The 19,153-nt window shown below is 24.1% G+C and overlaps 1 protein-coding gene across 2 annotated transcripts in view; it reads right to left on the bottom strand.

Moving 5' to 3' along the window:
• Window positions 1-897: 897 nt before the first annotated feature.
• LOC129609424 (CCR4-NOT transcription complex subunit 3-like) overlaps window positions 898-19,153 on the bottom strand; it is a 37,967-nt gene continuing 19,711 nt past the window's right edge. Inside the window, exons 2-10 of one of the 2 annotated variants that reach the window (XM_055521328.1) lie at window positions 4,647-4,750; window positions 4,434-4,568; window positions 4,026-4,361; window positions 3,831-3,954; window positions 3,539-3,756; window positions 3,010-3,472; window positions 2,020-2,930; window positions 1,720-1,929; window positions 898-1,171 (exon numbers count right to left, since the gene is read on the bottom strand). In XM_055521328.1, coding sequence (XP_055377303.1) covers window positions 1,073-1,171; window positions 1,720-1,929; window positions 2,020-2,930; window positions 3,010-3,472; window positions 3,539-3,756; window positions 3,831-3,954; window positions 4,026-4,361; window positions 4,434-4,568; window positions 4,647-4,750 — 2,600 coding nt within the window. In that variant the 3' untranslated portion in view covers window positions 898-1,072. The remainder of the gene's footprint in view (window positions 1,172-1,719; window positions 1,930-2,019; window positions 2,931-3,009; window positions 3,473-3,538; window positions 3,757-3,830; window positions 3,955-4,025; window positions 4,362-4,433; window positions 4,569-4,646; window positions 4,751-19,153) is intronic. The other variant, XM_055521329.1, reaches the window with a different exon arrangement.

Here is a 19,153-nt window from a genome sequence, read left to right as displayed (position 1 = left end):
ACATCAAGTGATGCATCTAAGAGATTTCATTAATATAAATTCATTAAATTCAATATTTTCATATTATATATATTTACTTACCTTCATTCCATAAAAAAATATCGTTTTCTAAATACTTAAATGTATAAATTTTATTGCTATTAATTATTCTATAAGGTTAATGGGAATGTAATTTAATTATTTTAGCTTAAATTAATTGCTTCATTAAATTTATTAAACCCTTATTGTTTTTTATATTTAATTTATAAATGCACCTTAGGCTACAATTTTAGAAAAATGTATACCATATGATAAAGAAAATTACCATGTTATATCATAATAATATTAGAAATTATTGTTAATTTTAATTATACTTTGTGAAATGAAAGATAGACAAAAAATTTTTTTTGAATTATGTTATGTATAAAGAAAAACTGATGTTCATTACATCTGCCATTTAGTAATAAAGTACACATATATTAACTTAATATTGTAATTGGTTTATATTATTAATACAATAAATTAGAAAAAGAAAAGCCAATTAAAATTTATAATTAAAACATTTTTATGTGCAATTTGAATGATTTTCAATAAAAAAAAAAAAAAAAACGTTTTAGAAATTTCCAAAATAAATTAATCTTTTTTTAATTCAATCATACCTTCCACATCAATATTAAGTATCAAAAGGTTTAAAGTTTTAAATTGATTTGCAACTTATACTCGCCCTTATAAAATTATTCGAGCATCAAATACTCAATTTAAATTAATTATGATGATGACAAATTCTTCTCATAATGTCGAGAAACTCACGTCAAGTTTAAGAAAACACTTCTATCACTGAATAATGCAAAAATTAAATATTTTTATACTTTAGAATTTTATAAATTACTTTTCAAATTCAAAACAACTAAATTTTTTTTTTTTATTAATTAATTTTATTTTTTATATTTAACTTCTTCATTTTGTTTTTGTTTAAAAGTTTTTTTAAAATTTTTTCTTGTTTTTGTTTTTAAATAAATTTTTGCAATTTTTTTAATTTTTTTTTTAATGTTTTTTCAAAAATTGTTATTATATTGTATTTTACAAATTTTTATCAATTAAGATCCTTGTCTTCTAAGAATCGATATTCAAACGTGAACCCCTCTTTTTTACGCTGGCCCCACTTCTCATAATCAAAATAAATATATGTACCCTAAAAATGAAAAAGAAAAATAGTTTAAAATTTCACATAAAAAAAAATATTCAAAAATATAAGTAATTATCAAATTAAAATTTTACAAAATGCTATTCAATGTACTTATTGTCCAAAAAAATTGTTGGATGCTATCACAATCATTAAACATATGTATACATTCATATGTTTTAGACACATCAATTAATCATATTATTCAAATACTTTGTAATTTTCGGAATAAAATTAATTTGGAAATTTAAAATTCTACTGTGAAAAACTTAATACTTTTGAATAATAATCCATCCTCGTAAAATATGTATGCATGTATAGAACTTAAAATTTTTATAAAGTTTTTCATAACATTCATTAATAATGGTTACGCCTTAAAACATTATGGCACAGAATTATGCCATAAATTTTAGCCTCAAATTAAAAGTCGTAATCCGGTAATAATTATTTTTATGCATTCTTGCAAACTTTCACTCAATTTGAAAACTTTTTCAATATTTAGTTTTGTTGAACCTCTTTTTTTTTTTAAAGAAATCCATTACAGTGAAAATACTTACTTGTTCAAATTCATCATTAATTACTTTTGGTTCCTCATGGCGTTGAAACCACATCATATATTTCGTATGAAATCTCCAGCTTTGTTTTTTAAGCGCTTTAGCAGCTAAGTATTGCGCTTTGGATCCTTCCATATAATAAAATATAAAGAATAGAGTTTCGGTTGATAAGCGTTGGAAAAATTCAACGGTATCCGAATGTGGAAGTTGAGTCTAAAATAAAAATTATAAAAGTTTGAAATTGTAAAAATCGTTAAAAAAAATAGATTAAAATTGTAAATTTGTATTTTAATTAAAATTTACCTGTGGATAATGGGCTGGTGTCTGTACAGGTTGTCTTGGTAAATACGTTGTTAATTTTTCGGAATCACTCGGAGTGGGCAAATGATAATATGCAGCTTCCATCATTTGGAATTGCATTTGATGCTCTTTATGTAATGGCGATGTTCCTAATGGAGCGACACCAAGTAATGGTGGAATATATGCTTCATTTGTACCAACTTGCATCTGTTTATTACCACTAACATTGGTGACATTACCTTGTGATGTACCGCCACCAACTCCTAAAGAGCCAGCATTTGTTGTTGCACCAACTGCTGATATATTTGCTGTACCGCTAACAACTGATGCCGCAGTACCAGTCTGTTGCTGTTGTGGTGCTTGCGTTGGGCCGTTTGCATTTTGATTGGCAGTTGTATCCGTAACGGCTGGTGAAAAATGCTGGGTAGACGATTGTTGTTGCTGAGATGAAGGTGCTGTCTGTTGATTCTGTTGCTGTTGTTGTTGCTGCTGCTGTTGTTGTTGTTGCTGTTGATGTTGTCTTGTATCAGCAGGCGTTGGCGCTGCTTGTAATGTTGAATCTGTTGAAGCACGGTTAATGGCCTCTTGTGCCATCGTTTTAAGCGTTGACATCGCATCAAGGTTGTTAGAGTTAAGTGTAGTTGAACCTGATACAGGTATAATACCAGGCTGTTTACTATTATGATTAAGGAGTGTGCCATTTGCCAGTTGTTGTTTAGGCGAAACAAGTCCTGGTGAAGCTCGTGCCGCACTATTACTATTTGTCAATGGATTTGGTGAAATACAATTAACAAGTGTACTATTCCCTACGACATTTGATGAATTACTATTTGCCACAGCTGTCGTTATCGATGTCGCATTATTATTTCCTATACTGTTACTATTGGAAGTGCTGTTATGCGTCGAAGAGGAATCTGAAACAATATTGTTATTTAATATAAGTTTGTGTCAACTCAAAAAATTCATAAATTTGTTTTTGGAAAAAATATTTACATGTATTGTTTTTCGCTACAGCTGCAAATGCAATTATTGGTTGTGTAGGTTGAATCACAGATTGAGCCTGAATATTCGATGATGCAGATGATGTATGATTACCCACACCAGTCGAATTTTGTTGCTGCTGCTGTTGGTTAATGCTATTTACTGCAGCAACCGCAGATGTTGCTGATGTACTATTACCAGTTCCAATTGATGAATTATTCGTACCATGAGATTGGTTTTTACTAGGTGTAGAACTAATTATATTTTTATTTTGTTGCTGTTGCTGCTGCTGCAGTTGGGCTTGTTGAGTTGTCGCTGCGGCCACCGCAACTGTTGCCGCCACTGACAGCGACTGCGGTTGTGTTGTATGCTGCTGCTGTGTCAACTGCACAGAGCTAGAATTGTTCGATGACGAAGAATTTGAATTTGCATCCGCTTTATTATTAGCCCTTACCGCTGTTGGTTTAACAGGTTGCTAAAATTAGAAAAGAAAAATAAAATATAAAAACTGTAGACATATAACAATTTATATACAACTTACTTTCACTTTACTACTGGCATTATTTTCATTTTTATTACGTTTATCGGCTGATGTAAACTCAACCGACGTTGAATCACTGCTGTAGTTAAGATTGTTCGCATTACTACAGTTTAATGCGGCCGGAGATTGAACAGGACTACCACCTGAAACACAACTGCTAGGCGAACCACCAGTTTCATTACTATTATTACTGTCTGTTGTCGCAGAAGATGGAATCCCTTTGATTTTTAAATAACAAAAATAAAGAAATAGTTAAATTAAATTAATTTAAGAATAAAATATGGAAATATACCTGTTCCTGATAATTCGACCTCATCTAGACCAATAATTTCATCGTACATATATTCATTTTCTTCAAAATCTGGATCCTGCGAGGATTCTATGTAATATTCAACATCTTCTTTTATACGGGCCACCTTTAGATTTTTATACACAAAAGATTATAAACATTATTTTTTTTTTATTAATTTAGTTTGTGACAAAATACCTGTTTAACTTCAACACCATCATTATCCAATAATCTTAATAATGTTTCGAGTTTTGTAATATGAAATTTATGCCGATCCAATTTTGCACGTAATTCATCCATTCGATCCTGTTTATCACGATCTAATCTTTTCTTTTTGCCTGCTAGTAGGGATTCTATTTCACTTTCATATTGATCAATTTGTATTTGTAACGAACTAATTGATTCTTTAAGCCAATTTCGAATTTCATCTTTAACCCGTTGCGCTGGATCTAATTTTTGTGCAGCTCCTAAACCTTCTTTTGAATACGCTTTTGTTTTTGTTTCACGTTCAACAATTTTAAATCTCTCCATTTGCTAAAATATACAAGAGCATTATATAGTAAAGAGATATTATAAACAAATTGAAAAAAATTAATAAAATCTTACAGTTTCAATAAGTCGCCTATTATCTAAGAGTGCACTTTTGTCCTTGATTTCTGCGGACGCGATCCATGATTTAATCTGATCGCGCAGCCGTTGCAACTTTTTGATTTCCTTCTTAAGGTCGGCCTCATATTTTTCCTAAAAATTTGTTTTTTTAAAAAAAAGAAAGTGATTTAAACTAACATTGTTTATTATGAAAATTAGAGAAGAGCTTACGACAACCTTTTGATTACTATTCGTCGCATTGTGTACTTTTTGCCAAATGTCTTCAAATGTTTCCACTCCTTCTGTCACTTTTTTAAGACATCTATCTATTTCTCCTATAATAAAAATTATAATATAAATTTAGTAAGTAAAATAAAATTATTTAAAAAAAATATAATTACAAAAATTTGAACAGAAATTTTAACAAAAGTTTTCAATTTAAATGATGGCCGTATAATTTTTACATTCAAACATTTAATGCATGTAAACTGATATAGGTACAAACAAACTGATCAATTCTTTGAATCCAACTTTTTCTTTGGTTGTTGAACAGTTTTTCAATTGGAAATATGTATACAGGGTAGACCTTTATTCAATCGAGTTAACTGAAGGCTAAGAGAAATTATTTTCTTTTTTTAGGTGCATTATCGAAAATTACTACACAAGTTTTAACAAATTTAATTGAATTAAAATATTAATATAACAGAAATAAAAAGACCAATGTAAGACATTAACAAAGAATGGTATTCTCGTCCATATTCTGCTACTCGCATCACTTGATGCGATGGGATGTTATTGAAAAGTGCTTCGGTTTTCACTAAATTTCACATTTCGAAATTGGTTTTATTCAAGATATCAAAAATTTTTAAATAACAAACTATCACGTCAATTGATGCGGCTATCAGAATATCATGTACACATATGTAAGTACGTATGTATGTACATAGTTGATTCTGATTACATTCTGTATTTTGGGTTGGTTTTAATCTAAGAATATTTAATGCACTAAAAATATTAAACTTCGTGAAAATATTAGTTATTTTCCATTAACAAATATAACATAATATTATGTACCTACATTATAAGTAAGTATGTAAGCATACATATACATATAGTTTAAGCCCTATTTAATCTATGTATGTATTTTATAATACAATTACTTTAATTGATTTATTTTTACAGTTACTAAGAAGCAAATCTTAAAAAACCAAATACTAAAGTCATATTTACTATTTGTAACAATTAAATATTTAATTAATTTTTAATACCTTAGATTTAGAAGATCAATTATAAAAAAACCAGCCAGAAAAATGTTATACAAACACACAAACATATGTATGTATGTACATTTCATATTTACATTTATGTATGTATGTATTTAGAATTCTGCTTGACCAGTTTGATATTTATATTGACCAGATATTGATATTTATAAGAGTATACACCTACAAACATATGTATGTAAACGTGCAGTATGTGCTACTGTAGATCGAATAAGGATAGTAATTGAGTTTCCAATGTTAAAAATCGTTATCTTTGTTGGTCTTTTTAAAAAAATTTGTATCGCAACAGATGTTGAAATATTAGAAAACTATCATAGAAACAAAAAAAAAGCCAAGAAAACTACAATTTTTATGTTAAAAATTTTGATAGAAAGGGAAGAAAAATGTCAATCTTTTCATCACTAAATAAAGAACAAAAAGAAGACAACACTATTGAATATTGAAAAGCAAAGAGAAAAAAAAAAACACAAAGAAAAAGATAGAAGCCTGTTTTTTTTTCTTTTTCTTTTTTATTACATATTATGGCTTTTATAAACATGTTTGCGAAGAATATGGTTTTACATACATAAATATATGTTTGAAAACCGAAGCGCATCATATAAGAAGAAAAGAAAAGAAAAAACAAAAGAAGGAAGCAAATAGGAAAATTAAAGAAGACTTTTTTATCTTTTCTCATTATTTACATACATATTATGTATATATGTATGTATGTACATATGTACATACATATATTTCTGGAGCAGTCATTTTCAGTACAAAACATATACATAATAATGTAGTTTCTCAACCCTAACAGGGTCTTTAAATAACAAAGTCTTACAGTCTTACATCAAGCTAAGTAATTCAACTTAGTTACATACTTGATTTCAAATACTGAATTCATAAAATTTATAGAGCGTTAGCTAGCCACTTAAAATTTAGCATGTCCTGTTTGTCATGAAATGAGCAAATTTTGCAGAATATTCAAATGTAAATTTAAGCCACTTGTCATAATTAATGTTTTTCATTTTATTTTCATTCTATTATACATACATATATGTATTTCATTATATTTTTTCGAAGCAACAGATCATTGGGGTAAGCTTATCGAATATTTGTCTGTAAAGATTAAATTTTTTTTTTATTAAAAGCAGGAATTAGGAAGGAACTTGAATAAAATTTGTAGTAATTAATTTAATATAATCAATGAAATTCGGATTAAAATCTTTGAAATAAAAGGCTTTTCAATACTGATTAATAATATGGCATTCATATGGCAACTTCACCGCAAGTTAATCCTTTCACTTCACTTACAATAAAGCGTTTCATTATTGTATTTTGGAAACCATAAATTACTACTGTGACTTAGTATCGAAGGATATTCAATGATATCATCTACAAATGTTACTATAATAAAATTAAGAAAATATTATAAACATCATAAATAAATTTCCAAAATTCTACATTTTCCTTTAAGTCTTCAGTCCAATTGTCGTTGACAAATGTTTAAACAAATATTTTGATAATTAATTAATGATCGTCAGGTTTTTTAATCATTGCTTCCAATTGTTACTATTCCAAAAACAAATACTATTCAAATACTAATTGTGATTTTAAATTTTTTTTAAATTAAAAACAACACCCTGTTGTATAATAAATGATTTATTTAAAACTCAACTTTTTAACAACCAAACTGACGAATGTCTGTTGTCTGAGTTTTAATTTTTTTTTTTCATTTCTTGCATTTTGATTGAAAATAATATTAATCTATATAAAAAAAAAAAAAAAAACAAAAGAAGAAAACAACAATAAAAAAATAACACTAAACACCATTATAGCCATAATGAATGGAATATAAAAATAGAATACATTATAAAAATATAAAAGTACAATATATACATACAAACATTTCAACACACATACCTTTATTAAAAAAAATGAAAAAAAGGAGAAAATTAAAATTGTAAATGAGACAAGTGTATAAACACTATAAACGCATAAGAATTATTCTTAAAGGATAAAAAAAAGAAATGTAAAATGCGTGTGGTTAAATTAAAGTGTTTCCCAAATAATACTGCTCAATGGAGTGCTTTAGCATTAATATTTAATTTAATGCAAAACTAAATGTGAGATTTCATTTCCTTTACACACATTTTCAGGCATCCACACATATTTACATACATACATTTATTTATTTAAAATTGTATTTTTGTAAAAAATGGTTTACTTATCAAAATTTCTTAAGGTTTTTAGGATTTTATTAAAATTATATAGAAATCTTTAAGAAAAACAATATAGGAAACATTGGACATACATATACGAAGAAAAATTGAGTTCATTTTCGATTAAAATTTAAAATTAAGATTTTCAATTGTTTACTGTTGAAAAAAAAATCATTTACTGTTAACACACATTAATTGACAGCTATTTTTAACAACCATCAACAAAATTAAGGTGTTTTACACATAGTTTCATAAATTCCCACAGTTGTCAAATACGTAAATTTAAAAGGCTTAAGAATTAACAAAGATTTTTTCTATAAAAAAATAAAGTTTGAAAAACCTTATTATAAAAGCTAGTTTTATAAATTTAGTTAGAATATTGTGTGATGGCGTTACAAATAATTATAAAACTGTAATAATTAGCAATTATACATATGCACGTACGTGTATGTAATACGAATTAATTGGATGTATAATCCGCATAAATGTCAATTTGTATAACTTTAAAAAAAAAAATTAAAAAGCATAATTATTAATAGTAAATTTTTTCTATAATTTAATTTATAGCCATATTTTAATTTATTTATTTATTTAAATTAAAATATATATGTATAAATTAAAATACATTTTGCAGCAAATACATAATGTACATACATACATAAATGTACTTATGTTTTTAAAGTCATTTATAAATGCATAGATATACATATATAAGCACAGACAAGAAATAAACTAGTTTTAACATGTAAAGAAAAACTGTAGCAGCACGTTTTCATTAATTTCATTACAGGTATGTACATGTAATTCCAGTATTTGCATGACAGTAAGAATATTTATGAAAGTTTTCAACACTATTCCTTGTAATCATTTATGAGATGAGAATATTTGCAATAATAATAACATAGAATAACAAATCTTTTAAGAGAATTATTATATTATGCTCAAAGAGATGTAATCAATTGTTTTTATCTTTGAGTAAAATGTTAATGAACTTATTGTATAAATGTTAAAATGTTATTGTAAAATGTTAATGATATTAAAAGAAGAATTTGCTAAATGTTAATTAATATTTGAAAAAAAATTATTCAGAAAACTACAAAATATTTTTAATTTATTTACATAAATTTTTCGTAAGTTCTTATATACATACATATGTACATAAATTCACTTATCATATTTTATTAATATTCAAATACACAGGAGTATTTACACATACATGCACATATTAAATTGTTACATATTAAATTATTTCATATGAAATTGCGTAAATCAAATTAAAAATAATAATTATAATTAATTTATATATAAAAAAATAGGGATCAATGAACTATACTGACACAAATTATAAATATCTTATAAATAAATAAACAAACAAACATAAATAGTATATGGTTGGAGATATATCTACTTATATAATAATACCTTAATATGTAGCTGTATGTATATATGTAAATTGAATTGTTTCACAAGAATAATTTCTTTATTGAATAATTTTTTTCCAAAAAAAAATTAATTTAGAAATGCAAAATTCAATAAATTCATCAGCACTTATTATACTATATTAAATTTATAATTTAATTTTAAAGTACAACTTCTACTCTCTGTCCACAAGATATTATTGGAATTTAATTTAAAAAATATTATAATTTTATTTAATTTCATGCTCATTTATATATAAAAACAAATTTTAAATATAAACATAATATGTAATTTTAATAACTTCAACTTAATATTCAACAATTCAAAATCAAATTACAATATAATGTTCGGCAATTCAAAATCAATTCGTACTAAAAAATTGCCAAGCAAAAATCCAAAAATCAGCTGATTATTAAAGTAATTAACTTTGAAGATTTTAAGCTTTGACATTTGGTACTAAAATGTCAACATCTTGTTAACTGAATAAGGGTAACTCTAATTTGCAAGTTCCGAATAAAAAATTCTAAAATGGATTTTGAATTCCAAATGGAAATGAATGAGGTGACGGTTGCGTTTCGAAGAAGAATTTCAATTGAATTCAATTGAATGTTCGAATCATTAAAGATTTTTGCTATAAACATTAAATTAATTGTATAAAATTGTTAATTAATTATAATAAACAAATTAATTGTATAAAATGGCTTGTAATTAAACAAGACATGCATATTTTGTAATTAAATAATCTTAGAATTTCTACCTATTTAAAAATAATTTGATTTATTTTTATTTGACGTCATTACAATACTATAAACCCCTTCTATAAACCCCTTCTATAAACCGGATAGCGTACAATAAAGGAGATTATTTTATATACATGTACTTATTAAACGTATATGTTCGAAATCATAAGGAGAGTTTTAAAAATAACAATCTGAATAATTAAGAAGTGACTGAAATTATATGAAACACTCACTTATTATACACTCACTATTGTCAATCGTTTAAAAACTTGTGATAATTTTTTTCACTCTTTTAGGTTTTTTAAGTTTACCGTATTCATATGGTACTTGTATTTTATTAATTAAATATTAAGGCTAAAATAAAATTTCAATCTAACTTTTTTATAATATTTTACCGCAATTATTACACAATTATAAGAACACAAAATTCTCGGAAATAAAAATAGTATGTATGTGTATGTATGTACCTATTTAAATCTAAAAAAATTATTGATTTTTTGAAATTAATCCATTGATTTTATAAATTTAACAATAATCTGTTAATAATTAAGACCTTTTACTAATTCAAAAACCAATTAATTTTTGTTTTTCATATACTAGTACCATACTTATGTACTTAAATATCTAGATTAAATCTTATGTACTTAAATATCTAGAAAATCTTAATTAATTCTATTTTCATTTTAATGAATTAATTATATAATTTCAATTTCTTTTGAGTTCTTTTTCATATTCGCATGCATGTAAGTATAGTGTTGTCGCATTAAAACAAATAAACAAAAATAAGACCAAACAAAACCAAACAGTTTATTAGAAATTTTGTTAAAAAAAAATTTTCTTTTATTGCATTAATGATTTTTGTTTAATAAGTAAGCTTTAATTCTAATTAATATGAAACTAATATATAAAAAATAAATGGAATTTTCATGACATCAAGAAAATAATTTAAAGAACTCAACTTCATTATGTATATACTTGTCGTATATGAACTACATACACACATATTATAGATTGTATAATAATAATGTTACGTCCAAGAGTTTGTGAAATAGCACTTTTCCTTTGAACAGTCTACTACATCCTTAAATTCCTTTTTGTTAATTTTTATTCATATATCAAAATATATAAATTTATAGCATATATTTAGGATAAAGAAAAGGAAAAATATTGAAAGAAAAGTTGACTTCATAATTGAACTGCACACTTAATTTGATGAAGTAAGGAAAATTTAGTTATATATTTCAATGGCATGCCATTTACCGCTATCTTTTCTTTCAAAATTCCGAAATCAATTCAAATTTCCGAAAATTCAAATTTTATAAATTCCCAGAGGCGATAAATTGGAACTAACGAGATAAAATTTTTATAAGTGTTCAAAAACTGTTAAGATTTCAGACTTCTACATGTTAAGGTCTAAAAGAAAAAAGATATTAAAAATTTTACCAAAAAACGTTTTTTAGAGGAAAACGGTTAATTTTAATGGCTATTTTGTCATTTCAATGCTGAAAATTATGCTATGCATTATGCTAATTTGAATTTTTAGTACTTCTAGGGGCTTTAACTTTTAGACGGAGGAAAGGGGAAGGGAACACAGACGGACGGACGAACAGAGTGAAACTAATAAGCACTTTTTTAGGAATAAAATTCTATGAATATTGGTAAATGAGATTCTACCAAACAAATCAACAAAAAAAGAACAAAGACAAACATATAAAAAAAATGAAATAGGAAATAAACATAATCCAGAAATACAATTATTTTATTACTTTATTCAATGGGTGCTATGCTATTTAGTTTTAATATTACGATTACATTGTGCCTTTTTTTATGCTTTTTTTTCTCCATCTCTTTCTATTTTATAAATAAAATATATTTAAAAATGAAAATATCTCCAGTAAAGAATTAAAATTTTAATTTTATATTTTGCTTGTTGTAATTCTAATTCTAATTAGTATATGTATATTGAATAAGAGAGAGTATGAAATTGTGAAGCGAGAGTATCAAAAAAAAAATATAGAATGTGTTGCTTATTTGATTAAAACTCCTGGTATTTTAAAATTAAATAAAAAAACGTTATGTAATTGTAGTATTTAAAATATATATGTATATATAAAAAAAGCATCAAAATAATTTAAGGGTCATTGGATAAGTAACCACATGGCACACACATAAATGTTTTTTTCTTTTATTTTTCTCGTAATATCACAAATTTCTCATTATTTTTTTAAAGGTATGTATGCTTATAATATAAAAATTTATTTTATTATTTCAGATTTTATTAAAATATATTTAATTTTTTAGATTGAGCGTATGGTAACAGTATAAAATGAATTTTATGAGGATCACAAAAGTAAAAACGTATTACAATGTCATTATTCGACGAAACTGTTAGATGTCGCTAGCCATTTGAAAATGAAATTTTGGAAAAAGAAATCGCGTTAATATTAGAATGAATTTTATTAATTCTTACACTAAATAAATTACCATCAGCAGCAGAATTTAGATTAAAATTATTAGGGACAAAATTTGTCCAAAATGTTCAAATTGAAAACAATTTTTCACCGTTTGTCAATTTTTTTTACCTCAATACATTTGAATTATCTACATTATGTCATAATTTCCACATATTATATTGTACGTATTTATGTATAATTTTTTTTTAATAATAGACCCTGTCCTGTACTTGTAATTAAATCTATATAATATTCACGACTAACATATCGCATATAAAGATACTAAGTATATATGCATATGTATGTACTGTAATTGAAAAAAAAAAAACAAATTTAATCAAATCTATAAGCATAAAATTTAACATACAGAGAAAATAAAATTAAAAATTAAACAAAATAACAGACGTAAGAGGTTAAGGAAGTAACAAAAAAAAAATGGTAAAATTAATCATGCTTAGTAGTTTAGTTCATTGTTCTATTTTAATAATAAAATACATTTTATAACATACACACACACAACTGATATTAATAAAAAACAAAAATAATGAAAATAAATTTTTTTTTAATAAAAGTCCAAAATTATTTTCGAACTCAAATTCCATCAGTAGCAACTTAAAATTAATGATACCTTTGTATCTTTATATTTAACATTTTTTCGATTTTTCTTCCTCCTTTTTTTTTTCAAAATTATTATCAGTCAATTTTATTTATACACAATTATGAATAAAATTTGGATATATGTATGTATGTATGTGCATACATATGTAAATATATTTTAACATTTTAATTTCATTTACATTGATTGCGCCTTTGCATATATTGAGTAGGTGGAGGAGAAAATTAAAAAAAAAAAAAAAAATGTTGAAAAGATATATGAATTGCATATGTGTAAATTCTTAAATATTTATTTATAGAACAATCATAACATTTTTAAGAGAGATTTACTTGTTCCAATCAGAAAAACAAAAAATTTTATTTTGGTTCTTGTATTTTAGTTGCATATTATATACTATTAATGCATGAAATTTTAATTAAATTCTATTTTATCGAAATTATGAAAATTTTATAAAATTATTTATTTGGGTATTTTTAATAATGCAACTCATATTTCTTGTATTTCTTCATTAGATCTTAAAGAAATTTAGCTGTAAAAATGTGCATCTGTAAAAATTTCAAATTTGACGTGTATAATAAAGAATAAAAATTAGGCTCTAATATTATTAAAACTGCAAAATTGCATCTATTTCTCAATAATCTTAATTTGTAGCAATATAATTTTAAAAAAAAAATTAAAAAACATTTCAACATTTTCAAATGCATACAATATATGTAGTTCTTTAACAGTTCGAACAATATTTAATTTTTACTCTGTAATCTCAATACAACACTGGAACTGAGCATTACAAATACACCCTTTCTTTAAAACCAAATTAAATTGTTAACAAATAAATTGTTTTTTACAAATATCAGAGAAATAAAAGAATAATTCAGCGCTAATGCTACACTTATGATTTATTTAAATACATATATTGGCTTTACTATCATTTTATGAAAACATTTGTGTTATACCAGAAATGAGAGGATAGTATATTAGCATAACATTCAAAAATAATAATGACCGTGTTCAATTACTATTAATTTAATTAATACATAAGTATGTACATACATTGTAATGAAAATGCTATGTTGCATTCGTCATAAACAAAACCACATTTGCTCTTGCAACTGTTTATAACTAAAAGAGAGCGTCTTCATTTTCTCAAACATTCTCAATAATGTTTCTTTATGTTTTAATTTCTAAGTACATAATATGTACTTTCTAAGCAGTAAATTTTTTTATAATTTCTTTTATAATGAAAGAAAAATTCTCTTTAATTTATAAAGGTAAAATAAAATATAAATAAACAGCGTTTTATGTACATAATCATAATATATAAACCCATATATATACATATATATATATATATATACATATAGAAAGTACAGAAAATTTTCTCCACGATACTACAAAGAACATTTGAAACATGAATCATAGGAAATAAATCTAAGTCAGAAAAATTTAATAAAAAATTTTATAAAGCTAAATAATATGCGTTACGCACATCATATTAAGCACCAAAATATTTTTATAAATCAGCAAAAAATAATATAATTTATTTAATATAATACACCTATTAGGGTTACCAAACCTAATATAATTACGCTAAACTAGGGTATTATTGATATTATCGAGTACAATCTCGGATAATTATGGGTAATTTTAATTTTTATGAATTTATGTTCAAAATTTACAGATTTTAAGATAATCAGACAAAATTTAAAGTTTTCAATTTTTAAAATTCAAAATTTCATTTCATAAAAATTCATGTTGCAAATTTTTTATCATACTGTATCATTGAAATTTTTTGTTCTTATGTAAAGACAAAAGTTATTTTAGATCTTGTTCAAATGTTCCAATTTTAATATCAATTTATGTGATAGCACGTTGAAAATATATTAATAATTCAATGTAATGAACGATCATTTTGAATAGCGGATATTATGCAACATTATACAAAAATTGCGTTACGTATGGAAATTTTGCATTTTATATTTGGCAACCCTAGTACTATACAAACAAAAAAAAAATAAGTAAACAAAACAAGTTTGCCCAATTTCGAACATATTTATACATTAACATAGATAATTCGAATTCCATCGGAAATAGTGAACACTCTTTGTTTTTTTTCATGATTCATGTTTCAACCGTTTCACTGTATTTTTGCAGTTATAAGGTAAACTATGAATCTCTTTTAATTAAGTGTAAATTTTTATAAATTATTAAAAATTCAAAATCTATTCAAACATACCCACACAAATACTAACATAAAATATGCTATTTACTGTTATATAGATATATATCTTACTTGCAATATCATGTACTAATTTAGGCACACATTTAATTTATTTGTATACTGTATGTAGGTACGTACATACATACATATATAAAAATAATTTAATATATTTTCTTTTCAGTTATAAACAAATGTATTATATGTATGTATATATACATATATGCATAGGTATATGTATTTATACAGCAAATTTATTATAAATTTCATCTTGATCATATTCTCTCTCTACTAGGTAGATAATAACCAATTGTGAGTGTCATTAAACCGATAAACAAATAAATTTACTTACTTAACTTGATATATTTGTTAAGTAAATTAAAAACAAAAAAAAAAGAATAAAAATATAAAAATTAAAAATTAATAAAAAAATTTAAAACAAAAACAAAATATTTAATATTAAAAAAAAATTTATTAAAATTATGAATACTTTTTGTTAAAAAATAATGTAAGCATGGTAGCGAACGAGAATAATATTATTATTGCAGAAGAGCTTTAAATACATACATTCATACTTAACTTAAACTTCAAGTATATAATTAATGAGAAATAATGATAAAAAAAAAATGGCAATGAGAATTTGTTTTTTCATTTATAGTTTTCTAATAATGCGCTTTCAAAATATTATCGTAAAAGACAAATGGGCGACATTTAAGAGAGCACAAAAACAAACAATAATAATACTTAAAGTTCTTTATTTAAATAATGTGGCGCTCCCACATTATCTTCTACTACAATAATATCATATAATAATAATACAAATAAAAAAATAAGTGCATAATTTGAAATTTTTTTTTCTATTCTTTGATATTAAATTATTACAAAACGATCATCTTTTACAATTTATCGAGTATATAATACAATTTTAAAAGTTCCATTTATAATACATAAATTTAATGAATTTGAATGTAAAATGGGAAAAGTTAAATTAGTAATAGTATCAATATAGTAAGCTATTGCTATAGTAAAAATCAGTAAAATTCTCATGTCATGTTTTTTATGTGTATTTATTTAACACGAGCTCTGTATTAAAATCTCTGTATTAAAGCAATTTAAATTTCCTCGCCGGTGATACATTTTTGGACTCAAATTATTAAATTATTTTAAATTGTGGTTTACTTCGAACATCATATTGGAGCAACAATTAAAAACTGATATCAATTTAATATGTTTACTACAATATTGTATAAATAGAAAATTAGTGTGAATTCGAGATTTTGTACTGTCGTCGTATTGTAGAAATAAAAATATTATAGAAAAGAGCAACATTCATTCGTTACGTATATTGAGAGATTGTTTTTTTAAGAAGCAAATTACTATTTTATTACAATAACAATATTTTAGACAATATCACGTGTTACTATCGCGACAACCTGATTTGTAAGTATTTCGTATTAAAATTTGAATTTTTAACATTCTCTTTATTTTAAGAGCAGCTTTTTATCTCTCAAAAAAATTCGATCAAGGCGACTTATGGTAATTCTCTACATTTTCTCATATCGGAAAATGCATACTCTATTTAAAAATCTATAACAAATTCATTTCTTTCTCCGGAATTACTTGTAACAATTGATTCATATTGTGAAAATTTTTATTTGTCATCTAATTTAAACAAAACTAGCTATATACTTAAAAATTATCAAAAAAATTATTTTATTATTTTATTATTAATTTTTATTTCACAAAAATCATAAATTTGTGCATTATTTTTTTCTTTTTATTTTTTTTGTTACATTATATTTGATATTATTATCAAATTTCTATATAAGTTATTATGATAAGAAATATAATATTATGTAAAAAGTAAAAAAAAAAATACAGTTAATTTAATAACTGATTATACACTAATTTCCTACGAAATTAGAGTACTTATGAAATAATTTTTTTTTTTTTGTAACAGCAGCAAATATTAAGCTTACGTGCATATTATGTTAATTATTACTTTCACAATTGACGTAATAAATTATAATTGCTACAAGTTAGTGAATGTATGGATTGATTATTACTTTTTTTTTAAATATTAATAAAAAAAAATGTGATTATAATTATTATCTTTTGGCCAATTATAACAATTGGATATGTTTAAAGATTTATAGATTTTTATATTTGTATTGAATTAAGCAGGTTAATTCAGTAGCTAGTTTCTAAGGGCTGAATGTTATTTGATATGTATACAAATACACAATAGTAATTTATGTAATTATATTGATTAAAAACAAAAATTTTACTTTTGTGGACTAATAATGGCTAAAAATAGATAAATGGGAATTTTAGTGTTTCCTTTAAGAGCATAGTGCGTATAACACTCTAAATAATTGACTAGTTATTTAAATTTATAAATTAGTTTTAACTGCTATATAACAGAATCTTCTATTATTCCTATGTTAACCAATTGTATTCGAAAAATGTAATCAATGTTACTCTTCATATTATTATGTACGAATTTTATTTATTCGCATTTTTGCTCTGGAAATTATAAAATTTAGTTGAAAAATTTAAAATAAATAATTGAAATAATTTAAATTTTCATAATTGATTAAATATAAATAATTTTAATAATCTTTGTTTTATCAATAAATTATCAAATTTTAAAGCTGAAAACAGAACAAGATCGATTTTCTGCGGTAAAATGTCAAAATTCATACAGAATTGGAAATACCAAGAATCAATTGAATATTACTGCAGCGAATTTAAGCTGCAGTGGTGAAACGATGCCATTATATTCAAAACACTGAACCGCTGATTTTGTCGTTTCGCTGTAGTTCAGAGCTAGCAACGAAAATCATTCGCTGTTACCGTTCACCATTTTGGTTCTGTTTTCACACTAATGTAGTATCATGCTTTCATTGAATTTCTCTCTTGAAAAATATTATTGAATCTCATTTTTACATTATATTTTCTTATTAACAATGGGGAACTTCCCGATTTCTTCTTATCAACAAGAGAACAAAATAATATAAAAGAGAAAATGTTGATCTACCTATTTAATTTCAAAATAATTTTTTTCTTTTTTTTTTTTTTAATAAATAGAATTTCTAAAATAATAAGTAAAATTGGAAATTCGCCACAACTAATAAGTATTTTAATAATTTTTAATATTTGCAGATAATAATTTGGTGAAATATGCTTAAAGTTCTGGTGTACTGTAAAGTGAACAGTTGTAAAAATTCGCAACGCAATGTTTACAGTTTGTGCGATTTTGCATAATTTCATTACTTTTTAAACAAAGCCAACAACAAAATTTGAATTTCTCAAATTAACCTAAAAATGGGAACTACGTTACAACTAATATTAAAATATCCCATAAATAACAGTAATAAAGTAATTAAGAATAACATCTTAAAGCTTTTCTGTTCCAATTACATTTTATTAACAGATTATTTTTATTTTGAAATTTTAAAATACATAAATATGCAAAAATGAAAAAAAAAAATGAACTTCATACGGCACTAATAAAAATATTTTAAATATTGAACTCTCAATATTCATCATTTTTCATTGAGAAATTTTTTTTAAAGATTCTTATATAGAGGAGAGCTGCAATAATCAAATTATTGCGCAATTGAATTTCAAATTTCATTTTTTTTTGTAGCAAATAGCAAAGTAAACAAAAAAAATATATAAAATAAGTTTTTAATAAATCAACGACTTGTAAAGAAGGAAATTTTTCTTTTTAATGGGTGTCAAAAAACATTGATTATGAAAAGAATGTAAAATTAGAGCACAAAGCCGCGACAAATTTGCAATACAA

This window comes from Condylostylus longicornis, unplaced genomic scaffold, assembly GCF_029603195.1.
Source record: "Condylostylus longicornis isolate FDR11 unplaced genomic scaffold, ASM2960319v2 ptg000039l, whole genome shotgun sequence".
Taxonomy (NCBI): domain Eukaryota; kingdom Metazoa; phylum Arthropoda; class Insecta; order Diptera; family Dolichopodidae; genus Condylostylus; species Condylostylus longicornis.
The sequence above is the reverse complement of the archived record's forward strand: the minus strand, read 5'-3'. Positions and strand labels throughout refer to the sequence as shown.